At 41.4% G+C, this 24,768-nt stretch overlaps 1 protein-coding gene across 2 annotated transcripts in view; it reads right to left on the reverse strand.

The window, feature by feature from the left end:
* Positions 1-24,768, reverse strand: part of LOC117525718 (alpha-1,6-mannosylglycoprotein 6-beta-N-acetylglucosaminyltransferase B-like) — a 473,200-nt gene that overhangs the window by 284,376 nt on the left and 164,056 nt on the right. For both annotated transcript variants that reach the window (XM_034187646.1, XM_034187647.1), the window contains exon 4: positions 10,478-10,587. In XM_034187646.1, coding sequence (XP_034043537.1) covers positions 10,478-10,587 — 110 coding nt within the window. The remainder of the gene's footprint in view (positions 1-10,477; positions 10,588-24,768) is intronic.

Raw genomic sequence — 24,768 nt, forward strand, 5'->3', positions numbered from 1 at the left:
ATTAATGAGCAGCCAAATCCACATGAAAGATGCACCAACACTCACAGGCCCTGACTTTTGCTAAATATAATCCCCCATCTACACACATTATGTTTAATTATTCACATTTTATGGACAATGTGTCCTGAAGTCAAACTTAACCGACCAGCTCTTTACTCTCCCAAGGATCCCGGAGGGTGCCTGGGAGTATGCCCATCCAGTCTACATGTGTTTTGTGAACTTGGAGAAGGCGTATGATCGGGTACCCCGGGAAATACTGTGGGAGGTGCTGTGGGAGTATGGCGTGAGGGGGTCCCTTCTCAGGGCCATCCAATCTCTGTACTCACAAAGCGAGAGCTGTGTTCAGGTTCTCGGCAGGAAGTCGGACTCATTTCCAGTGGAGACTGGCTGTGCCTTGTCACCAATCCTGTTTGTAATATTCATGGACAGGATATCGAGGCGTAGTCAGGGGGAGGAGGGTTTCCGGATTGGTGGGCTCAGGGTCTCATCACTGCTTTTTGCAGATGATGTGGTCCTGTTGCCTTCATCGGCCGGTGACCTCCAACACTCTCTTGATTGGTTCACAGCCGAGTGTGAAGTGGCTGGGATGAGGATCAGCACCTCTAAATCTGAGGCCATGGTTCTCAGCAGGAAACCGATGGATTGCCTACTCTGGGTCAGGAATGCGGTCTTGCCCCAAGTGAAGGAGTTCAAGTATCTTGGAGTCTTGTTCACAAGTGAGGGGACGATGGAGCATGAGATTGGCCGGAAAATCAGTGCAGCAGGGGCGGTACTGCATTTGCTCTACCGTACTGTTGTGATGAAAAGGGAGCTGAGCCAAAAGGCGAAGCTCTCGATCTACTGGTCAATCTTTGTTCCTACTCTCACCTATGGTCATGAGGGTTGGGTCATGACTGAAAGATCTTGATCACGGGGAGCTCAGAGGAGAGCAGCTGCTCCTTCGCATTGAAAGGAGCCAGCTGAGGTGGTTCAGGCATCTGGTAAGGATGCCCTCTGGGAGCCTCCCTAGGGAGGTGTTCCAGGCATGCCCATCTGGGAGGAGAACCCGGGGAAGACCCAGGACTAGTTGGAGAGATCTTATCTCCACACTGGCCTGGGAACGCCTCAGGATCCCCCAGTCAGAAGTAGTCAATGTGGCACGAGAAAGGGAAGTCTGGGGTCCCATGATGGAGCTGTTGCACCCGTGACCCAACCAAGAATAGCGGTTGAAGATGAATGAATGAATCAATGAATGTTGCATATTATATAACATCCCAGTTTCAACACAACATCAAAGTATTCATGATTGTAAGTCTATCCACGCACATGCAGTAATAATCAGTGGTTGCTGATGTATTTTATTGCTAATTATTCCTCTTGCTTTTGAGCGTTAACGGGTGCATTTCTGGAAAATGTCTTACTCTGCTTTTCTCCACAATGCTGTTTTTACAGGCTGCCTGAACATGCAGTTGTATTTCTTACACTGGAAAAAGTCAGAAGACATTATTTTCAGGAGATAATGGACTTTCTATCTAACATTCCACAATCGTGAGAGGACTTGAGGTGCTGAATGCGCAGCTGCAGTCAGACATTGTTCGGCAGCCGGCGATCATGCATGATCCATGTGTGAGAACTTATAGTGGGCCTGGAGATTGTTCTTCGGCTGGCAACTGCATGTAATCCATACGTGGGGACTTATGGTGGACCTGCACATTGTTCTCTGGCAGGCAATCGCGGACATGATCCGTGCATGGGAACTTCTCTGGTGGAGTGGACTTTACATATTTAATCTTGGAAATCATTCTACAAGTGGGTGAGTGCCCTGTTCAGTTTTTTCCCCCTTTTGTATTTTGCACTTGTCAGTGGAGCTGGTAGGCTTTATTTATTATATATTTTTTTTACTTTGAGAGAGTGTGTTGGATTTTGGATCTTGATGTGTGTGGAGCAGCACGCTGCTTTCACACGAATGCAGTCTTCTCCGCAGTTTCTCAGGCTGTCTGATCACACAGATATATTTCTTAGATTTTTCACAGTTATATCGATGACAACATTTAGGGACCCCTCACACACAGTGCGAAGTTTGGTCAAAGTGTGGAAGAAGTGCGCATGAAGAAGGAATCGTGTGCAAAACGTGTGAAATCATCACTGCCTCGAACGCCTTGTACACCTGTTGCTACAACTATTTGCGCACACAAGCGGGTGTGCACTGTGCAAACCCATCTATCCCTCTCGCGGCAGGTGTCGGCCAAACTCCAGCTGACACACACAAACATCTAACACCGCTCATTTGGCACTGAGAAAATGTGTGGCCATTTGCACTCCTGGCATGACAACAGTCTGCAGACAATCACTGTCATGCTGGCAGTGAAATTTGTCTTAGGTTCCCCATGAGTGTGGCTTTGGTGTGTGCGCTAAACTGACAGGAGGTGTGGCTGCCCACTGAAGCAGCTGTGGAAAACTGTCATTCTGGACAGCTAAGCAAGACGTACTGTGTTTGGACAGACATGGACTAACAACTGCCCACTGTGACACACGTATCTGTTTGCTGTCATCATGTGGACATAAATAAAAACATATATATGTGGTGATATATGCTGTGCCCCCAGGCTGAAACGGACAGTCAGATCAGAACACACAGACTTTCACATCACCCATGTAAGCTCTGTTCCACATGACAGATTTTTTTTTTTTTAAATACATCCATCTCTTTGTTGATTTCAGGCATTTTCGCCACACCGTTTACAGGTCAGTGACAGTAGCTCAGTGGTAAAGTTTCAGGCTGGCAATCAGTAAAGTGCAGGTATGAATCTCGGGGGTGGTATTTTTTATATTTTTTTTTATTATTTATTTCACATCACTGGCGTCATGTGGTTCCACAGGTACCAGCTGGTTTTTATGTTTTATCTATTCCACATAAGCGGCGCGATGTGGTTCCACAGGTACCAGGTGGATTTTATGTTTTATTTATTCCACATCAGCGGCGTGTGCTAATTTGAACTGTGTGGCACTGTTTCGCCATATTTGACCAAACTTTGCACTATGTGTGAAAGGGCTTTTAAGCATGCACAAAGCACAATTGGGTGTTGAATATCAGCAATGCGAGTCCAGTTTTAGTGCTATATGCTTGAGTCTTTGTGTGAGCCATAGATTTTCAAGATAGGACCTCTTGATTTCGTTGTAAAACTGCCCCACCCCACATGTGGGTCTAAATCTTAATCTGTTAATGTTCGCTGTTTGTCTCTGGACCAACAAACTGGCCTCCTCCAGACATTCTGTTTTTTCCATCTGCCTCTAAAAAACAAGCTTTTGTCGACATGAGGATTCTGTCGTCCCTTTAAAAACAACCATGCAGCTTGCAGGTGTCATTACGACAGCGGCACGAACTAAAGCTGTGGTCACCTCACTGGATACGAATGTGATTCATGTCCCCACAGGACAAAACAAAGACCTCAGGGGGGAAGAGCAGGGAAGAAATTCTAATCGTACCCTCTTTCTGTTTCTTTATTTCAGCCTCTTTCTCTCTTGTCGTTTCCTCTCACACATGCCTTAACACAAGATAAATAAACTGCCACTGAGCCGCATTATAATAAAGTCTGCCAGCAGTGTTTCAATTCATCTGTGATTACAGAAAGCAGCAGCTTTCTCATTTTGGCGTGTTCCATCGTCTCCAGCAATGCAGAGGGAAAACAAAAGAAGACCTCATTTATTCCCATGTAGAGATCCGGGCAATTACCCTCAAGAGAAAAATCAGAGAGAAGAATGAGAGGGAAAGAGTGATCATCATGGTCGTTACATTTTGTGCTGATGCACTTTAGGTTATTTTGAATGCAAAATAAAGATGTACATGTGTTTTTGGCCCATAGCTGTAAAACCTTGGTCACTGATCTTTTTGTAATCTTATCAGCAGAAGAATAATGTGTTATGCTTTTCCAAACAACTGGAGTACTTTTTGACATATGTGTAATCTTTCGCTGACACCGCCACTCTGGGGTGGGTATCTTATATTTTTGTATAGTGCACGGAACGCTGAGACTGGATTGTAAGTGTTGTTTAGATTCATTATGTGGTCAAAATTAGCTGTAGTCTCATGGACTTTGGACTGAAATGTAGGATTTAGTATTGTTTGAATTTTGTCATTTACAACTGCTATACAATATAGATTCTGCTCATTGAGCCCGGTTAACAAAAATTAAACATTTTCTGGAATTTTTACACTTACTGCATTTATTGCAAGTGGTTAGTGCACTCGCTTCAAAAACAGAAGGTTCTCTGTTCAAGACCACCCGTACACATTTTTCATGTAATGTGGAGTTGCATCAGGAACTGTGAAAACATGCAAAATCGACATCCGGAACCATATCAAATCTGCTGTCGTGACCGCAAGCAGACAGGGAGAAGGTGAAAGAACTTACTTGATTCTGAGGAAAACTGCTGAAAAGGGAAATTCTACAGTAACTGAATTACAGTCAGAGCAAAGTTTTTAATGGTAAGTTAAATATGGCCAAATTTTGCTCTCATTGTAATTCTGTTAGTGTAGAATTGCCCATAATACACAATCTGACTTCAGTTAAAAACTGTCTGTCTCCACCTTATTCATGTATCACACCTTGAGGTGACATGACGTGGCACCAAATACATTTTTATCAAAACTCAACAAAGTTACTTATACTTTTATTTTCATTCCAATTCATGCATTTATTAAAAGTCACAAGATTTCTTCTGTGCTCACAAAAGGCTCATTTCCCTTGAATTCTGTTTCACAAATTAGCTTAAATCTGTGTTAGTGAGCATGCCAGCTTTGCAAAAGATAATCTGTCCATCTGACAAGTGTGGTATATCAACATACTGGTAAAATGGAGGTGATGGTCTAGCGGGGAAGTGATGGGTTGGAGACCAGAAGATTCTAGGTTCAAACCCTCATCAGGCCCAAAAAAGAAAATCACTCAGGGCCCTTGGGCAAGGTCATTAATCCCCGTGGTGCCCCCGGTGTGACAGCATAACCATGCCAACCTCGCCATGTCTTTGTTGAATAAACATGTTTTTTTTTTCTAGGATCATCTGCACATTTTACAGTGAGCTTTTATTGTGAGCAGTTCAAGGCACATCTGTGCGATAATCATGCTGTTAATCAGCATCTTGTTATGCCACAGCTGCAGATTTTAACATATTTATATTAGTGAGCTAGTAGTAGTTCTGATTGATGACAACTTCTTTGAAATGCGCATTGCACTGTGCCTTATCATCATAATCTTGAAGTGAAGCAACACTTTTGTCTACATCTTTGGGTGCTGCTGTTGTACAAAAAGGTGTAAAACCGCACCTTCAAAAAGTGAAAGTCCTACCATGTGTTGTTTCTACCTGTGCACAAAATCATCCAACTGCCTGAAGAGATGAACTAATTACACTCAACAAAAATATAAACGCAACACTTTTGGTTTTGCTTCCATTTTGTATGAGATGAACTCAAAGATCTAAAACTTTTTCCACATACACAATATCACCATTTCCCTCAAATATTGTTCACAAACCAGTCTAAATCTGTGATAGTGAGCACTTCTCCTTTGCTGAGATAATCCATCCCACCTCACAGGTGTGCCATATCAAGATGCTGATTAGACACCATGATTAGTGCACAGGTGTGCCTTAGACTGCCCACAATAAAAGGCCACTCTGAAAGGTGCAGTTTTGTTTTATTGGGGGGGGATACCAGTCAGTATCTGGTGTGACCACCATTTGCCTCATGCAGTGCAACACATCTCCTTCGCATAGAGTTGATCAGGTTGTCAATTGTGGCCTGTGGAATGTTGGTCCACTCCTCTTCAATGGCTGTGCGAAGTTGCTGGATATTGGCAGAAACTGGTACACGCTGTCGTATACGCCGGTCCAGGGTATCCCAAACATGCTCAATGGGTGACATGTCCGGTGAGTATGCCAGCCATGCAAGAACTGGGACATTTTCAGCTTCCAAGAATTGTGTACAGATCCTTGCAACATGGGGCCGTGCATTATCCTGCTGCAACATGAGGTGATGTTCTTGGATGTTGGCACAACAGTGGGCCTCAGGATCTCGTCACGGTATCTCTGTGCATTCAAAATGCCATTCATAAAATGCACCTGTGTTCTTCGTCCATAACAGACGCCTGCCCATACCATAACACCACCACCACCATGGGCCACTCGATCCACAACATTGACATCAGAAAACTGCTCACCCACACAACGCCACACACGTTGTCTGCCATCTGCCCTGGCCAGTGTGAACCGGGATTCATCCGTGAAGAGAACACCTCTCCAACGTGCCAAACGCCAGTGAATGTGAGCATTTGCCCACTCAAGTCGGTTACGACGACGAACTGGAGTCAGGTCGAGACCCCGATGAGGACGACGAGCATGCAGATGAGCTTCCCTGAGACGGTTTCTGACAGTTTGTGCAGAAATTCTTTGGTTATGCAAACCGATTGTTTCAGCAGCTGTCCGAGTGGCTGGTCTCAGACGATCTTGGAGGTGAACATGCTGGATGTGGAGGTCCTGGGCTGGTGTGGTTACACGTGGTCTGCGGTTGTGAGGCTGGTTGGATGTAGTGCCAAATTCTCTGAAACGCCTTTGGAGACGGCTTATGGTAGAGAAATGAACATTCAATACACGAGCAACAGCTCTGGTTGACATTCCTGCTGTCAGCATGCCAATTGCACGCTCCCTCAAATCTTGCGACATCTGTGGCATTGTGCTGTGTGATAAAACTGCACCTTTCAGAGTGGCCTTTTATTGTGGGCAGTCTAAGGCACACCTGTGCACTAATCATGGTGTCTAATCAGCATCTTGATATGGCACACCTGTGAGGTGGGATGGATTATCTCAGCAAAGGAGAAGTGCTCACTATCACAGATTTAGACTGGTTTGTGAACAGTATTTGAGGGAAATGGTGATATTGTGTATGTGGAAAAAGTTTTAGATCTTTGAGTTCATCTCATACAAAATGGGAGCAAAACCAAAAGTGTTGCGTTTATATTTTTGTTGAGTGTAGAATCAGCTGGTTTAGTAGGTGGAACAAATACTTGTATGTGGAAGGAGTTTTACTTTCTGAAGGTGGAGCTTTCCACCGTGAACAGTGTACCATAATCAGCGCCGCCGTTCGGCATAAGCAGACTACGCAGCCTGCGTGGGGCACCAACCATGTTGCACTAGTTTGCAGGGCCTCCAAGTGACTGAAAAATGTGTTGAAATTATTACATTATTACCTTTGATGCTGGTAACGCGTTACTCTAATCTAACCACTTTTTTTTGTAACGAGTAATCTAGCGTTAATCTTTCCAAATGAGTAATCAGATTAAAGTTACTTCTCCAAGTCACTGTGCGTTACTATTATTTTTGCATTGTGGGTCGACAGCAGCATTAAACTTGGTCCGTGGGGAGGGGGTCGGGGCTCGACTGAACTGCCCACTTTAAGCGGGCTGCGAGCTTTTCATCAGCTACGACTCGTCCTCACCTCTTAAAGCGCGGTGAAAACAGCACACCTGCACTGAGCTTTACAAAGTCATTTTTATGCTTTATTTTTCTCCTTTATTTAGAATTCTGAGCTGAGCCGCTCCGTATCGTCTCATTAAAAACAGCTGATCCTCCGCGACGCATCAACAACTAACACTATTTTCCACTCAAATGCACCTAAACTCTCTTTCTGAGGACCACATGATGTGAAAACACAATAAAACTTTCTTACCTGTAAATCTGGTCATGTTTTCTGCATAAATAAATGTTATCCATTCTTTGTGCTCAAACGCCAAAGCAGGGGCGAATCCAGATGGAATGGGGGCGTGGGGCAGGGATGTGCCCCCCCTCAACACCCCTGGATTAAAGGTCCAGTTTTGAAGCCGTTTTTTTACTGCAGCTACTAATACTACTTAAAATAATAATAATTTTGACAAGTAAAATGTTTATAGAGAATTTAAATGTTAGAAAAATGTTAGAATATAATAGTTACATTTATAAACACTGTAGGTTAGAAATTGCAAGTTTTACTGTTACAGTGCTGTCAACAGTTAAATATGAGGTCAAGAAAGATTATTTTACTTTTTATAAAACAAGTATTTATTTTCATTAAAGTCAAGAAAGGGTGACTATAAAGTGAGTTTTGGCAAAACAGGTATCATTGTCATGTTGAGGTGGCAGAGGGTTGTCGGCAGCTGGGGAAAGTAACTAAAAAAGTAACTAGTAATCTCAGTTACTTTTACAATTGAGTAATCAGTAAAGTAACTAAGTTACTTTTTCAAGGAGTAATCAGTAATCAGTAATTGGATTACTTTATCAAAGTAACTGTGGCAACACTGATTATTACATTTCAAAATCAATATGAATTATTTATGAATAGGCCCATCGTTTTTGTCTTTAAACATTGTGTAGGCCCCTACCCCATTACTTAATTGGGGCAAATTAACAGTTTTTTTTGCCTAATATAAAGCCCCCATCCACCCCCGCCCCGATTCCCTGAAATGGTACAGCCCTGTTTGCGTCTTTCTCTGTTCGCTGTGTCGCCTAACCAGGGTTGCCAGATGTGAGGATTTCCAGTCCAATAAATGCTCAAAAATGCATGGAGGCATTAAATCCTACGCAATTTGAACTGATTTTTAAAATGTGTGTGGCAATTCTATACAAAAAACCCGTCCAGGACCAGTGCCATATTTTTACCCTAAACAAACCAATCGGATGGGAAGACACCCAATCTGGCAACCCTGCTCCTAACTGAAGTAGCACTGCTAGCCCACATTCGATTCTGACACGAGACGACAAGTTGCCACTATGCCATAATTAAACAATGAAGCGACAGCAGGAGTCTGGAGCTGAAAAACGGAGGAAAAAGAAACAAAAAGATGATGCCCGTGCATCCCTTGCTGGTAAGTACATGTTAAAGGTTTAAATTGTTTTGATTACTTAATGTTCAGTGGTGCTGCTTAAGCTAGGTTGCGTTGGCTTTGCTGATTTGATGTAGATTTAAACGCTAAACTTAAACGCTTTAATAAATAGTAACGGTTTGAGTAGAACTTTTTTGTGTGTGTGTGTGGGGTGGGGGTGGGGGTGGTGGTGTCTCTTGTATGGGGGTGGGGGGGGCCTCCCTGACCAGTTATGCTTAGGGCCTCCAAAACCTTAGCAGCGGCCCTGACCATAATAATCCATATAATAACAGGCAAGTGGCTTCTGTGTGTTTGTGTATCAACTGAAATCCAGAAAGAGCTGTCTATAGTCCTTTGGCATACTTATGTATTTTTTTTAGTGAGGAATCAAGTCATGAAAACAGCAAGTTAATCAGAACAAAATGAACTTCCACAATAAGATTCTGTGTTTCAAAATAAAAGCCTATGAGGTTGCTGCAGACCTGACAGAATTCATCAGTCTACCCATCCTCTAACATCTAGACAGCAGATTCAAATCTGGATATTCTCTGTATGCATGTGACCCCAAACCCAGAATTAACATGTTCACACTCTGGACAAAACAGTAGAATTGTGTCTCAACAGTGTCTCACACAGCCAAAAAAAAAAAAAAAAAAAAAAAAAAGAGGGGAAAACTGATCTAATGTGAACACTGTCACAGTGCAAGTATAAAAGTTCAGTGATTTGTAATTTCCTTACACGGTTTAGAAGCTTCAGAAAAGGTTACTGATGACAAAAATTAATTTTAGAAAATTGAACACAATTGAAAACAGATTAAACCTTCAATAAAGACTTTCATAAAAGCCAAGAAATTTCTTTGTCAATACTTAAAAAATGTTGTATAACCGATTTCACCAAAAGTCAGCTGTCAATTAAATTTATTTTCAATTCATTTATTTAGTTTATATAGTGCCAAATTACAATAAAGATGCCTCAAGGCGCGTCACACAAGTAAGGTCTAACCTTACCAACCCCTAGCTGTCCTCTGTATATAGTACAAATGACCAAATCTAGAACACATGGTTCCCTACGGGCCACCGTCCTAGTATATATCATAGAGATGCTTCTATTTTTATGGTTGAAACATCAAATTTCACAATGCAATATATTTTAGAGCTTCAAAATATACTTAGAATGAATACTTATGAGTGCTTTGGTACAAATATTCTGAAATAAAAAGAAATCTCTTTATTTTGAACTTGTTTAAAACAAAAAATATACACACCACTAAATGAGAACAAAAGGACACCATATAATTAATACATAACTTAATTTGGTGAAAGATGGAATATTCCAATCTAGCAACAACACTGGACAGAATACTTATTTATTGATTGATTTATTTGCATTTTAGGAGGGAAATTAAAACTATTTTCAACCACTATGTGAAAGAAAGTTATAAAGATAAAAATACTAACTTTTATGTGATGTTCAAGGGACTTTTTAGGGTCTCCCTTGACCCAGGGCCTGGGGATAACTAACCCCCCAACTTGTCACCCATGTTCATAGGGTTGTACAAAAAGCAAAACAGTAAAATATCAGTGGACTTCATAGCAATGGTCAGAGCTCTGTACCTCTTCCTTGAACCATGCTGTTTTGCAGTATCTGCTCCACCCTGATGGCCATGTTGGAAACATTCTGTGCTATAGCTTGTATTTTCTCCACAAGGCCGGCTGGCTGAAACCTGCAAGCACAGCACAGACAGAACAAGAAACGTGATGTGAACATGACAGTGACAATTCAAGTGCCACTGACAGAAAGCTTTTTTCCACAAAAGTTTGCAGAAAAAAGTGATCTCTACACACATAATTGTTGGAAAAGGGCCTCTTTGTACCTTTACAGTCATTCACAGCACATCATTCTGCACTCACTAAAGCAGTCTGTTAGTAGCTGTTGATGCAGATTCTATATATGTTTTAATATTATGGCCCAGTCACACGGCACTTAAAGGGTGAAGAAGACCTGACGAAACAAGAAATCTGGACCTTCGTTGACTGTCGTTGACATCGTTTAACCTTCGCGCAGACTTGTTCTTGCAGCGGGCACTTCGTCAGAATTTTTAAACTGTTGAAAATTTTGAACGAATGTGGCCTTGACACTGTGGATAGCATACTCTAGTATCCCTATTTGAATACTCCGACACTTGAGATCTTGTTTCTCAAGTCAATTAATCCTCATTCCCACAAAAAATAATTTTGACTATGACTTTCCATGAATCCACCACAAAAATGTCATGGTAAATCCTGACCACATCTCATATACTCACAAGACTGTTCTATGACAACACCATGCCCTGATTACAGCATAGAAGACGTTTAATCACAACTGAACCAAGAAACACTATGATATAGTACAACACCATCAAGACTCCGTCTAGACTCCATCGTTGTACAGTCCTTAACAGATATGGTGCATTCCTAATAAACATGTCATCCTTACTTGACACGGATATGCAAGAATGCTAAGGACTGTTTTCAAAATGGTAGCAAGACAACGCAAGACTGCAAGATGACAGCAAGAGAATTTGTAAAAATTTCAAGACAGTTCACGGCAGTTTTAAACTGCTTAAAGTTGTCATGGTGATATCTTGTGTGTAGTGTCCAGGACTTTGCAATATTTATGAGCTTTCCACAGTAAACAATGGGGTACCTCAGGGCTCTGTTCCAGGATCATAACTATTGTACTTTTACTTAGCCCGACTTCTTCAGATGAAATGAAGTCAAGGAATTAACTTTGACTACTATGCTGATGATATACACCTTTACATGCCTGCATATGTGTGTAATGTTGCTCACAAAATTCTAAATTTATTTAGCTGTAGTGAAAAACTGAATGTGATGAAGGTTTTCTACATTCAAATATTTATTATTACCCCTCCTAGTGTGTCTGCCTGTTTATATCAGTTCTGGGATAGTCTGGCAGCCTGTCCAGGGTGTACCACGCCTCTTGCCCAATGGCTACTGAAATAGGTTCCAGCTCCCATGCCCCTTAACCGGAAGGAGCAGGTTTAGAAAATGGAAGGATAAATATATAGACAGAGACATCATCATAATCAATTAGCATTATTCCTGGATGATTGTGCCATAGGGAAAGAGTTTAAAATGTGGTTTTTGATCCATCCTTTCTTTTGACAGGCACATCAGAGGGCCCTCCCCAGAAATTTACAGTATGATGCCATTTCAGACCAGGCACGCGGGAGAGGGAGGTGGTTGATCCCCTCTTTATTTCAAAGATTTTGCCTTATTCAAATACCAATGGAAGCCATTTCCTGCAACTTCAGTTTTACATCTTATCTAAAATTACAGCCTAAGGCCTTGCCCAGAAGGAAATGACAAGTGTTTTTCTTTGTCTTTTGAAAAAGTCTTCCGTAAATATGGCACAGTTTCAAGCAATATCTGCATACACACCAATCCACTCATAATAGTGTTGCATATATGCCAGGCCTGCATGTGGCTCTCACAAAAAACAGAGAAAAAGACATGGGGCATGAGCATAACTGGTGTAAGGAGCTAATCAATGTAGCAGCAGAAGTGAGAACTTCATATAAAGCAGAACACTGAGTAAAATGAAACCTTTTAATATGACTTGCTGCGTCATTTCAGCCGGATTCATCATCACAGCCTGTCAAAAACTTATCCACATAAGACATCATTGTTTTAGAAGACGATGTGTAGAAATGCTTTAATTCTTTATTGTGGAAATTGCTTGTGAATAAATACAGGGTGGAAGTGTTTTTAAAGAAGTCCCTCAGTGGTTGTTTTTCCTCTTGATTTTGTCTTTGGCATGAGTAGTCTGCTCCACTAACAAGAAGAGTAAAATAACATTTTAAAAGCTGAAAGTCTTTTCTGCAACTCTTTAATTAGTATCATAACTGTCTCTTTATTTGAGCTGGTGTTCACCACAGCCATTCTTTGTTTCTTCAGAATTCTGCTATCGTCCATTCTGAATGGCAAATAATGGTATGCTCAGTGAGAAAATTCATTAAAAAACAACATTTTATCTTGTTAAGTGACATCTTGAGGCCGGGTTTGAAGTAAGACAAGTGGGTCACTGACAAGTTCAAACATCACAAGATGGCGCTCCTTCATGAGATTTCACAGGAAAGTGACAGTGTTGAGGAAAATGACACAGCACGGCTGCAAAACATTGAATTTTGATAAATTTAACCAAAAACACCCAGGAAAACAGAGGAGAACACCCAAAAATTGAAAATCTGCATGATGGTGCTGAGATCGTAGCATGATGGTGTAACGCAAATATTTCATTGAATGAATGAATGAATTCGGCACACATGGATCCAACACAAATCAATAAAACATTCAAAGAAAAGAGAAAATAGTCCAACAGTGTACCCATGCGGCTGAAAGTGTACAGGCAGAAGCAAAGCTTGTAGACGCCTACCCCTTTAACCAAAGAATTAAAAATAAAAATTGTACATATGTATATAAAAATTATACATATGCCTAATACAAATATAAATTGATCCCTGAACTACAGTTTCAAAAACACAAATGTAGCTCTCATTGGGCTCTTATTGCTTACGGAGAACCCAAATGACTATATGCATATCCTGTCTGTGGTGAATGTGGGAACATTAATTCATTCCTTTGCGTCCTCCAGAAGAAATTTTGATAACGATTATTTTCTGCTTTACCCCATAATCTACCTGGATGAGGAAGCTGAAATGAGTGTGAACATTTCACGAAGACAATGATCCCAAACACACAACCAAGGAAATTCTCAGAGAAAGAAAATAAAGCTGCTGCAATGGCCCAGCCAATCACCTGACTTGATTCCAACAGAAAATCTCTGGAAAGAAGTAAAGATGAGAGCTCATAGAAGAGGTCCATGGAACCATCAAGATTTGAAAACTGCTTGTGTGGAAGAATGGGCCAAAATCACACATGAGCAATGCATTCGTCTATTGTGTGTGTACACTCTTCATCCATATCTTTACCCTTTTATTAGTGTTTTGGTATCCGCCCCTGTCCCTTTCTGTGTCTACGTCGGGTATGGTCTTCTGTCCGTGTCTGGTTATGGGTTTTCAGTGTGTTTACTTCCCTGTCATTGTCTGTCAATCGTGTGTGTCCTCTTTGTGGTTCATCCTCTGTCTTTGTCCTTGGTCTGTCTTTCCATTTGTCTTTGTGATAAATCCCCTGTCCATGTCTCTGTCTTGTGCCATTGTCATCTGTTTCTGTGGGTATACAGCTTGTCTCCCGTGTTTGCACTTTGTTCACTTTGAGTTCCATATTAGTTTTCTGCTTTTGTTTCTTGATTTAGTTTTGGTTATTGTTTAGTTCCTGTTATAGATTATTTGTTGCCTCCTTATTTATTCTTAGTTTTCATGTCAGTTTATCCACTGTTGCACTTTATACACTTTTGAGTTCCATGTTTATTACTACCATTGTGTATTTGGATTTGTATTTTGGTTTTGTGATTTTCTTCTGCTTAGCTTATGTTTTATTACTGTATGTTTTTTTTCCACTTACCCTGAGATGTCTGTTTAGTTTCTGGTCACGTTTTTGTTGTTAGTTTGTCACATGACCTTTGACCCTGTCACATACCTGTTGTTCATTAGTTGGTTTGGTATTTAAGTAACACCTCTTCCTTGTTTATTTGCTTTTGTAAGTACTTTGAGAACTGATTGTCACCTCCTGTAAGCCGCTGTATTTATTTTTTGTGTATACTCCGTGATTAGATTCCTTTGTCTTGTTTGTTTTGGACTCTTTTACTCACGTTTCTTTCATGTCACTTGTTTGGAATGTTTGTCACTATTGGAAAATTAAATCACCTCAGTTTTTGCAACTTACCTCCCTTCGTTCAGACATTGTTAAACTGTAACAGCAACTACTTTCTCCATACCAGAGGCATCTTGAAGCTTCATTACCAACAAAGGCTTTTGTATGAAGTATTAAATAAATTTCAGTAAGCATGCTTAATACTTTTCCCTTGTGTCATTTCACAATGTTACACATAATTTGTGAACATCTATGGTTTGATTTCCTTGTATGTGTAAATTGTTTGGGTTGTTACAAACATCTGGTGAAGATTTCATGTGAATAGCACCTTTAAAAATATTTTTACTGAGGAAAAAATGGTGACATGTTCAATACTTACTTTACCCGCTGTATTAGCTATGGTCTCAGGTTGCAGGATTAATTTGTTTTCCTAGGATGAAGATGTTCACAGGCTGCAAAGGTTTTGACCCATTTTCTGCCATCTATGATTATATTTTTAGAATTAAGCTCATTTAATTTTTGGTGTAAAATTATCACTTGTGTGCATGCTATTTTTCCAAATTGAATTATTTGTAATTTAAATGGATGTTACGCAATTTGTTTTTGAAACTGCAATATAATTAAATTTATTGTTTTTTATTATTATTATTAAGATGACACCTCAAGAGCAACACAGAAAACCCAAATTATCCCCCTTTGTTGAATGCCTGTTCTTCAAATTCCCCTCTCCTGCTCATCTTTCTCAACTTCCACACTGTCTTTTTCCCATCTCACCAGATATACAACTGTAAGTGAGAGATGCAAATTAGTTGACACTTGGTTGGAGCGTGAAATAGAAAAATACCTGTACTGTACCATGTCCCCAATGTATGGGATTTCTAATTACCATACATTAGGAAAAAACATACACTGAAAACAAAATAGAATACAGGATGTTAAATTATCTGAATGCTGAAAACAACTGTGTGAAAATTAACTGTGGAGAATATACAAGTCTAGTCGCAGCCCTGGATATACACAGAACTTGCTTTTCCTGATTTTGCAAAGAGTAAAACCAAAGGACAGCTATCAACTTTCAGGCAGTCTCAACGGTCCATTTCCAACTACGGGTCACTAGTGAGCGTCACTTACTGTGCTTGTGTCCTGTGTAATGTTCACTACAGCAGGAGAACCGTTAGTACAGCAGTTCAACAGTGACAACAGTTGTTTTCAAAAGATGCACACTGGTACATAAAGTTATGCAGTGGTGGACACTTAAAAATGTCCTTACGGACAAGGCATCTTAACTAACCTTCATTTTTCATACAGTTAAATAGATCTGTTCTTGCAATTTCTGAGAACTGGGACCTTAAGAATAAGACATGTAAGTGCATGTTACCTGGCAACACAAATACGACCAGTCAGATTCCACAAAATGGGGATAAAAAAATATATCCGCATACAGTAACTTTCTGTGAAAGCACTCTGAAGCATAGTTATCTTATTCAAGCTTTGTGTACTAAATTTAAATTTCATCCACCACTGGCTGACACATGACATACGGCTGGAGCAGTTTTGGCCTCAGGGTGGCGTCTCCAGGTGCTCTGCCCTGCCCACCAAACAACCTCACAAACAATTCAATACCAAAAGGTTTTTATGAATTCAGTGGATTATTATTATTATTATTTAAACAATACTTATATAATAATAACTAGAAGTGTAACAATACATAAAAATCATGGTTCGATACATACCTTGGTTTTGAGTGACGGGTTTGGTTCATTTTCGGTACAGTATGGGAACAACATGCAAAACCTAAATTTGCTTGTTTTTTAAACCAACAATTTATTGTAACATTATACAAACAGGAAAATAAAATAATCGCAAAGTGCTGCCTGGTAATAAGTTAAAAAATGTTCTCAAATGAACAACAAATACGTATGTCAATTGATGCTGTCAATTGATTTCCTGAAAGCTGTGCTCCTCATGCAGTGTGAATTCACACACACACACACACACACACACACACACACACACACACACACACACACACACACACACACATACACACACTGTAAATATGATGAGAGATGAGAGATGAGATGAGATTTATTGTCAGTCATTACACAAGTTTAACAACAAAATTATTTTTACACTCCAATTACCTCAGACAAAATCCAGCAATTAATCCACAATTATTACTAGTTGAACGCAATAATGGCACACATCAGAATTAAAGACAGCACACATACATTTAACACTGTTTACGTGCATTAAACTTGAAGCAGTCTGTCATCTGAATTGAGGCAAAGTGGGTGAAGGCTGCAGCAGGAGGGGCCTGTGCCGCCCAGCTTGGGGAGTTGAAAGCTGCAGCAGTTAAACCCGTGCTGCCTCCAGGGTGGCAGGGAGGAAGCCACAGTGAGGGGAGTGGAGAGACACAGGGGGAGGTAATACGGATGGAGGGAGGGAGATGTGTGTCATGTGCAGATGAGTTAAGTTTGTGTCAGTTTCTGTCCGTGTGTAAGTCTGACACTGCTAGGCAGCAGCAAGCTGGGGGGGGGGTAGATAGATAAGAAGGGGGAGCCGAATTCCTTCACCAAGGCCGTATATCCTTCTGGGGGAAGAGCAGGGTATTTGACCTTCAGGAGCCGGTGCTGCATGGCGCACAGCAATGCCGCGATGAAGCCTCACAGGACATGTTCTGGCATGTCCAGGCACATCCACAATTTCTCGGATAATCACCGACAGCTGTCTGAACGCCATCTCAAAGCTGTCCTGTGAGACCAAAATGGAGGTGGTTTTGTCTCGCTCAAGTAGCGAATCCATCGTGATGGGCGAAGCCTCCACTCGGCTTTCCATGACAAAATCTCTTGTTAAAAGTGAAATCTGCCGGAAAATGGTTGATGTCCAGCTCTTGTGATAACCACAGAAAGTGCACACGACAGTCCGGCTCCACAGAGCCATCCGTTTAGAAATGATCCGGTGGTTCCGATGGCGGCACGGAGCGCGGCGCGCCGAGCGTCCTTAAAGCTGTCCTTAAAGCTGTAGTAACAGTCCTTATTCTCTGTGAAGCCCGTAAAATTTTCACCGAAAGCCAGATACATTTTTTGAATGGTTTCCAGCTGCCAGTCTCTAACAGTTTCTGAAAAAATTCTGATGGAAAAAAAGCCCAAATCATTCTGCCATTTCCTGATGTGGCGTCTCTCCGCACACTGCACAGTGGACACGCGCACAGGTCCGGCTGGACACAGGACCAGCAGATGTGGACATGATAAGCATGCACCGTGTCATTCGTGTCATCTCATGTTATTTCATGACTGTATGTCTATGACAATGGGTCATCTGCAGTGGAACAGTAGGTTGTACTTGTATTGCCTGCTCGATAAGAGGGATTCTATAAATTGCCGTGTTTTTTTTTTTATAGTGTGTGGTTTTCCCCACAGCAGCGACATCTGCGGACAAGGGGGGGGCCATGTCCCCCTGTGACCTGGAGTCGTGAGGCGCATGTCACTGTGGGATTTCCCCATATTGTAATAATTAAAACATATATTTGCAATGCGGTCACCAGCGGATCACTGTGCGCTGGACACACCATGCCGGCTGATGCGTTCATGACACGAGAGCCGACTCTTCATGAGACGAGAGCCCGACTGATGTCTTGATGAGAGGAGCACATGAGGTAATTCATATAAAACATCAAAGAGAGAACAGTAATCCACGTCATTTCATTAGTTCCTGGTGTACATCTAAGCGGATGCTAAATCCACTCTTTATAACAGGAATTATATAAACTGTGGTGTTTTATTCATTTTTTGCTCCACTGCTGTGTGCATGACTTTCCACGTGCTTGCACTGTGTTTGTGCACGCGAACACGAGCATGCAGGACACTGTCGCTGCGGTGTCCTGCACGCTTGTCCAACCGGGCATCCCTCCCGACAGCAGGTGGAATGTTTCGCAGTTTCCCATTTCGTTTTTGGTTCGCAGATTTTTTCCGGTTTCTGCGTCTTGCGTGTTATGTGTGAAGGGGCCCTAACCAAAGTCATTCTGGTTGTTTAATTTTAAGTCACAAACCAGATGAAGGTATTCCACTTACATTATGGCACCACTGGTTCACAAACATGTTCAAAATTAATGTTCACTGTTGCCGTATTTCACCATAAAGACAGAAAAAAAATATTGTGCATGCTTACAGCTGATAGCATTATACGAGGTCTCTTAGATAATAAACCGACCCTTTTTTTTTTTTTTTTTAACTATATGGATTTGAATGACATGCGATTACACCAATCATGCTTGAACCCTCGTGCGCATGCGTGAGTTTTTTCACGCGTGTCGGTGACGTCATTTCCCTGTGGGCAGGCCTTGAGTGAGATGTGGTCCCGCCCTCTCGGCTGAATTCCTTTGTTTCACACGCTGCTCGAGACGGCGCGCGTTGCTTTATCAAAATTTTTTCTGGACCTGTGAGAAATATCTGAGTGGACACTATTCGAGAAATTAAGCTGGTTTTCTGTGAAAAGTTTAACGGCTGATGAGAGATTATGGGGTGTTTCTGTCGGTGTAAGGACTTCCCACGGAGCGGGACGTCCTGCAGCGCTTCCAAGCGCTGTCGTCGGCCTGTTTCGAGCTGAAAACATCCTAATTTAAGGCTTAATTCACCCAGGACATCGTGAGAGAACAGAGAAGATTCAGAAGAGGCCGGCATGAGGAATTTATGCGGACATTCCACTGTTTAAGGACATTTTTTTAATGAAAGACGTACGCGCAAATTCGCCGAGTCTGTGTGCGCCGCGACAGGAAAAACACCTCCGTGTTGAAAACCATTTGTAGAATTCAGGCGGCTTTTAATGGCTTTCAACAAGTGAGTAACTGAGAAATTGTTTAACAGCTTGGGCATGTTCCAACTTGCCCGTTAAGATTTCCAACGGAGGTGTTTTTCCTGCCGCGACCCCCCGCGGTCGGGTCCAGCCCGACATGCGACTCTGCCCGCACGTTCTTTCATTACAAAATGACCGTTAACAATGGAATGTCCGAATAAACTCCTCATGCCGACTTCTTCTGAAAGTTCTCTGTTCTCTGACGACTTACTACGTCAACAGAGCCTGAAATGTGGAAGTTTTCAACTTGAAACGGCGAGACGCTGCCGCTTCGAAGCGCAGATCGCCGTCAGGCGCCGTGGACCGTCCTTAAAGCGACACTGCCAGACCAAAATCTCTCATCAGCCGTTAAAATTTTTACCGAAAACCAGCTGAATTTATTGAATGGTGTCCACTCAGTTGTGCCTTACAGTTTTGAAAAAATTTTTATCAAACAAAGCAACAGTCTCTGAGCCATTCCTAAACAATGAAAAAAATCGACGAGCGGGTGGACGACTCCTCACTCAAAGACTGCCCACAGGCGAATGACGTAACCGACAGGCGTGAAAAAACTCTTGCATGCCCACGAGGGTTCAAGCATGTCTGATGTAATCACACGTGATTCAAATCCATATGGTTTTTGAAAAAAATAATAAGGTCGGATACTTTTCTAATAGACCTCGTATTCTGAAAATTGACACCTTTCATTTCAAAGTGTATAATCTGAGAAAAGCTGACAATCACTTAGTTTCATAAGTCTACATACACCTTGGCAAGTACGCCCCCCCCCAAATGTAACTAATAACAAATAAAAGGGAACAGACTGATTTCAATTTTTGTTCATATTTTCAGTTGTTTAAATGTTTACATACATCAAGTTCAATAACATTGTTAGTTCTGACTAGTGTGTGCTGCATACACATTAACTCTCAAGTGACCGACTCGGGTCATTTATGACCCCGGGCATATATTTTTGTGCACCATTTTTCAAATTGTAATCGGAAAAAAGTTTCCTACCATGGTAAATGGACTGCATTTATTTAGCGATTCTCCATCTGCGTCAAACACTCAAAGTGCTTTACAATACTGCCTCAGGTTCACCCCGATGTCAGGGTGCTGCTGTACAAGGTGCTCACTACACACCGGGAGCAACTAGTGGATTAAGGACCTTGCCCAAGCGCCCTTAGTGATGTTCCGGTCAGGCTGGGATTTGAACCAAGGATCCTCTGGTCTCAAGCCCAACACTTAACCACTAGACCATCACCTCCCTCATGAATTTGTCAATCTATTTGTCCTGCATTTGGTCATAGAATTTTACAAGGATCAGCCAATCCATGTGGCAAGTATAATTCAAAACTTTGCAGGGTCACTTATGACCCCAGGAAGATCTGTGAGATTTTTGACATTACAGCTTCAGATGATATTGTAATTTGGCAACTCTAATCATTATATTTTACTGTATTGCAAAGAAGCAAGACCAACAGACCTAGTATTGCGATTGATTTTTGATGCCCAGAGTGAGGATGAAATGGATGATAGACAAATATATTAGAGAGTAAAATAAATCTGAAGAACCCTAAAACAATCATTTGTATAGAAGTATACCAATATAAAGTCAATGATGTCATAAATAACACCACTCAATTAGTCTCTAAAATAGCTTGGTCGCTTGAGGGTTAACGTGTGTGTCAATTTCTACACTTGTGAGGACTGAGTTTTGTTTTAAACCATCATTGTGAGGACATTTTGCATTGTGAGGACATATCAGCAGGTTCTCATAACTTAAAAGGGCCATTTAAGGGTTAAGAGGCATTTTTCTGTGATGTTAAAGGTGAGACCTGGGGGCTGTCGAATGCATTATGTCTATGGAGTGTCCTCACAATGATACTGGTACTCTCTGTGTGTGTGTGTGTGTGTGTGTGTGTGTGTGTGTGTGTGTGTGTGTGTGTGTGTGTGTGTGTGTGTGTGTGTGTGTGTGTGTGTGTGTGTGTGTGTGTGTGTGTGTGTGTGTGTGTGTGTGGTGGGGGGGTTGCACACTGGATATGGTGTGTAGTACATGCACTGCAAATGCTGACTTTTTTACTTTTTACACATACACCTTAATAAAGAAAGATGTCATAGAAGAACTATTAGCGGGCGGGGGGGGGTGCGCGCACAGATGTGACACCCGGGTGCTGCAGGCAGCTGGTTGTCGGTAGTTAACAAATCACAGTAACTGGTAAGAATAATAAGTAATACTGGTTTGGTTTAATTCAAAATTCCATGTCAAATATCACATCACCTGTATTACTTTTTTTTTTATTTAAATTTGAGAAGTCTCTGCACCATCGCTCAAGTTGACTGCATGTCCAAAAAAGAGAATAAAAATTTTCCTTTTGTAACTTTTCTTTGTCATGACAAAGACGCATTATACCATACATTTAAATAACATAATGTATTTTTCAACCACACCTAGTTGTCTATCATCTGTGTGCACTCCTTCAAAGCAGAAACAATCATTTCAGATTGGATTAGCGCAACACGTTATATCCAACACACTAATGACAAATTAGGTAATTAAAACAAACCCTTTGCACCCTGCACGCAGATTACACACCTTTTAAAGTGCAAAGTATAATTCAACATGCCCCAAATGCACGTGCACTGTGTGTTTCAGACCATGCGATATAGACTGTCACGATGGGGCAACCAAAATTTAAAAAGTGTTTTGGGATTGAGATTAAATGCTGTGGGCAGACCGTTTTTGGATCATGGCATTGCACAAATATTGGTGATGATCTGAATTTACCTTAAATGTTTTCCTATTTTCTATTTCTTCAGTTTCATTAGCAACGTGTGCTACTTTTATTGCATTCTTTCCTTATGGTATGAAAAAGGTGTGATTGGGATAACAGAATCAACTTCCCGTCTTCCTCTTTTGAACGGAGAAAGGAACAATGACTGGATATTATTGGCCTGGTGTGAATCATGCACATGGTCCTTGCACCTTCTAATTACTTGATACTGTCATATCAGCCACCACTTTATTACTCTATGATGTCACAACATCCTAGAAAAGATTAATCAAATTTAGCCTGCAGAAACATGCCATGGCCATCGGTATAACGACTGCTACTGTGAAGATTGCTTTGGTGTTCTTGATCCCAACAGTCCTTATTTTACAATCTCACCTCTGACGTCTGCTGCATTCAAATTTCTCTTCAGAGAAATATAGTAATACAGGCTGAGACAGAAAATATGAAAAGTGGTTGAACGTTTAAAGAATAGCACAGTGTCATTTAAAGAGATGAAGAAAAAGTTAAAATAGCAAGGCAGACACGTGGGAAGAGAAAAAGGAACAAAGATCAATGACAAAACAGGCACCAGAGGAATGATGCTGGGAAAAAAAAAGACAAAATGATAAAATACAAAGTCATCTGTGCCACGTTGTGGAAGCCAATAAAATGACATGAGTGAATCTTTAAGCGAGGATTAGGATCAAAGTATACAAGGATATACATATTTGATGGCCCAATGTTTCATAGTATTCACTATGGTGCTTCCTCTCTTTGATGAATGTAGACAGTTGGCCATTTTACAAATCAGGGAAACAAAACACAAATGAGGAAGAGCAAAGAGAATACAAAACGACAGGAGAATATGTTGGGAGACAAGGGGGAAAGGAAAGCCACCATGGATATGGAGCAAAAATAGAACAGGCTCAATAGAAGAAACAAGGAAAGACAAACAGTGATAACTGGAGATCGCTTCAAAAGACACAAATGGAGACGTGTTTTGACGTACATTTCATATATTACATTTCTGTGTGTTTCTGTTGGATGAAACTCAAAGTGATACAAGACTGGAAAACAGCAACGACTGTTCTTAAAAACTCTAACAACAGATGTGCAAACTTCACTATAACATCTTATTCATTATTGTGTATATCACATAAAATTGTTAAAGAGATGCTGAAACATGGATTTCAGTTTACAGCAGTCACTAACCCTGAGAAAGAACAGCAGGAAATATTTTGCGTATGTGTTGCCCCTTGTGCACAGGAGGGACTTTGTGGACTTCAACACCATCGTCCGACATTCTCCACAAAAATCTCTCCAACCTCTCTGTGCCAGCTCCCACCTGCCAGTGGATCTCCAACTTCCTGACTGACAGGACACAGCAGGTGAGGCTGGGGAGCATCACATCCAGCACACGGACAATCAGCACTGGAGCCCCTCAAGGATGTGTGCTCTCCCCACTGCTCTTCTCCCTCTATGCAAACGACTGCACCTCAGGGAACCCCTCTGTTAAACCCCTGAAGTTTGCAGATGACACCACCATCACTGGACTTATCCAGGAGGTGATGAGGCTGCATACAGACAGGAGGTGGAACAGTTGGTCCTCTTGTATGGTCAAAACAAACCGGAGCTGAACCCGCTCAAGACTATGGAGGTGATAGTGGACTTTAGGAGGAACCCACCATCACCCGCCTCCCCTCTCCATCCTCAACAACACTGTGCCTACTTTGGACACTTTCCGGTTCCTGGGATCCATCAACCAAGATCTGAAGCGGACCTCCAACATAGACTCCATCAGGAAAAAGGCACAGCAGAAGATGTACTTCCTCAGACAGCTCAGGAAGTTCATCCTGCCTCAGAAACTACTCATCATCATCTACACATCCATAATCCCATCTGTCCTGCACATCTCCATCGTCATTAGGTTTCCCTCTGCCTCCAAACATGACAGACACAGACTTCAACGAACTGTCAGGTCTGCAGAAAATAATCACTGGAACCAGTCTGCCCTCCATCCAGGACTTATACCAGTTCAGGACCAGGAAGCAAGCTGGCAACATCTCTGAACACACACTGTTTAAACTCCTCTCCTCTGGTCGACGTTACAGAGCTCTGTACGTCAAAACAACCAGACACAGGAACAGTTTCTTTCCACAGGCATCACACTGATGAACAACTTAACCTGCCACAAAACTCACAAATTCATATATCTCATGTAAAACTTCATTCTTTTTGTCTGTTTCACATATTTTTCCTCTTATTGCACATTTTATTTTACTTGCACACTTCATTTGCACTTTTTTTTTTTTGCTGTGAATTATTCAGTGTTTAGTGTATATTTATACAAGCCATACAGAGAAAGTGCAGCGCAATCCAAAGTCAAATTCCTTGTATTCTGCGGATACTTGGTGAATAAAGGCTATTCTAATTCTCAGAGAGCCAAAAGCATTTGCAGGTAAATTCACTTTTTCATATGTGATCATTTGTTCTTTCTCTGCAGCAACCATTCCTTAACTT

The sequence above is a fragment of the Thalassophryne amazonica genome, chromosome 15, assembly GCF_902500255.1.
Source record: "Thalassophryne amazonica chromosome 15, fThaAma1.1, whole genome shotgun sequence".
NCBI classification, from domain to species: Eukaryota; Metazoa; Chordata; class Actinopteri; order Batrachoidiformes; family Batrachoididae; genus Thalassophryne; species Thalassophryne amazonica.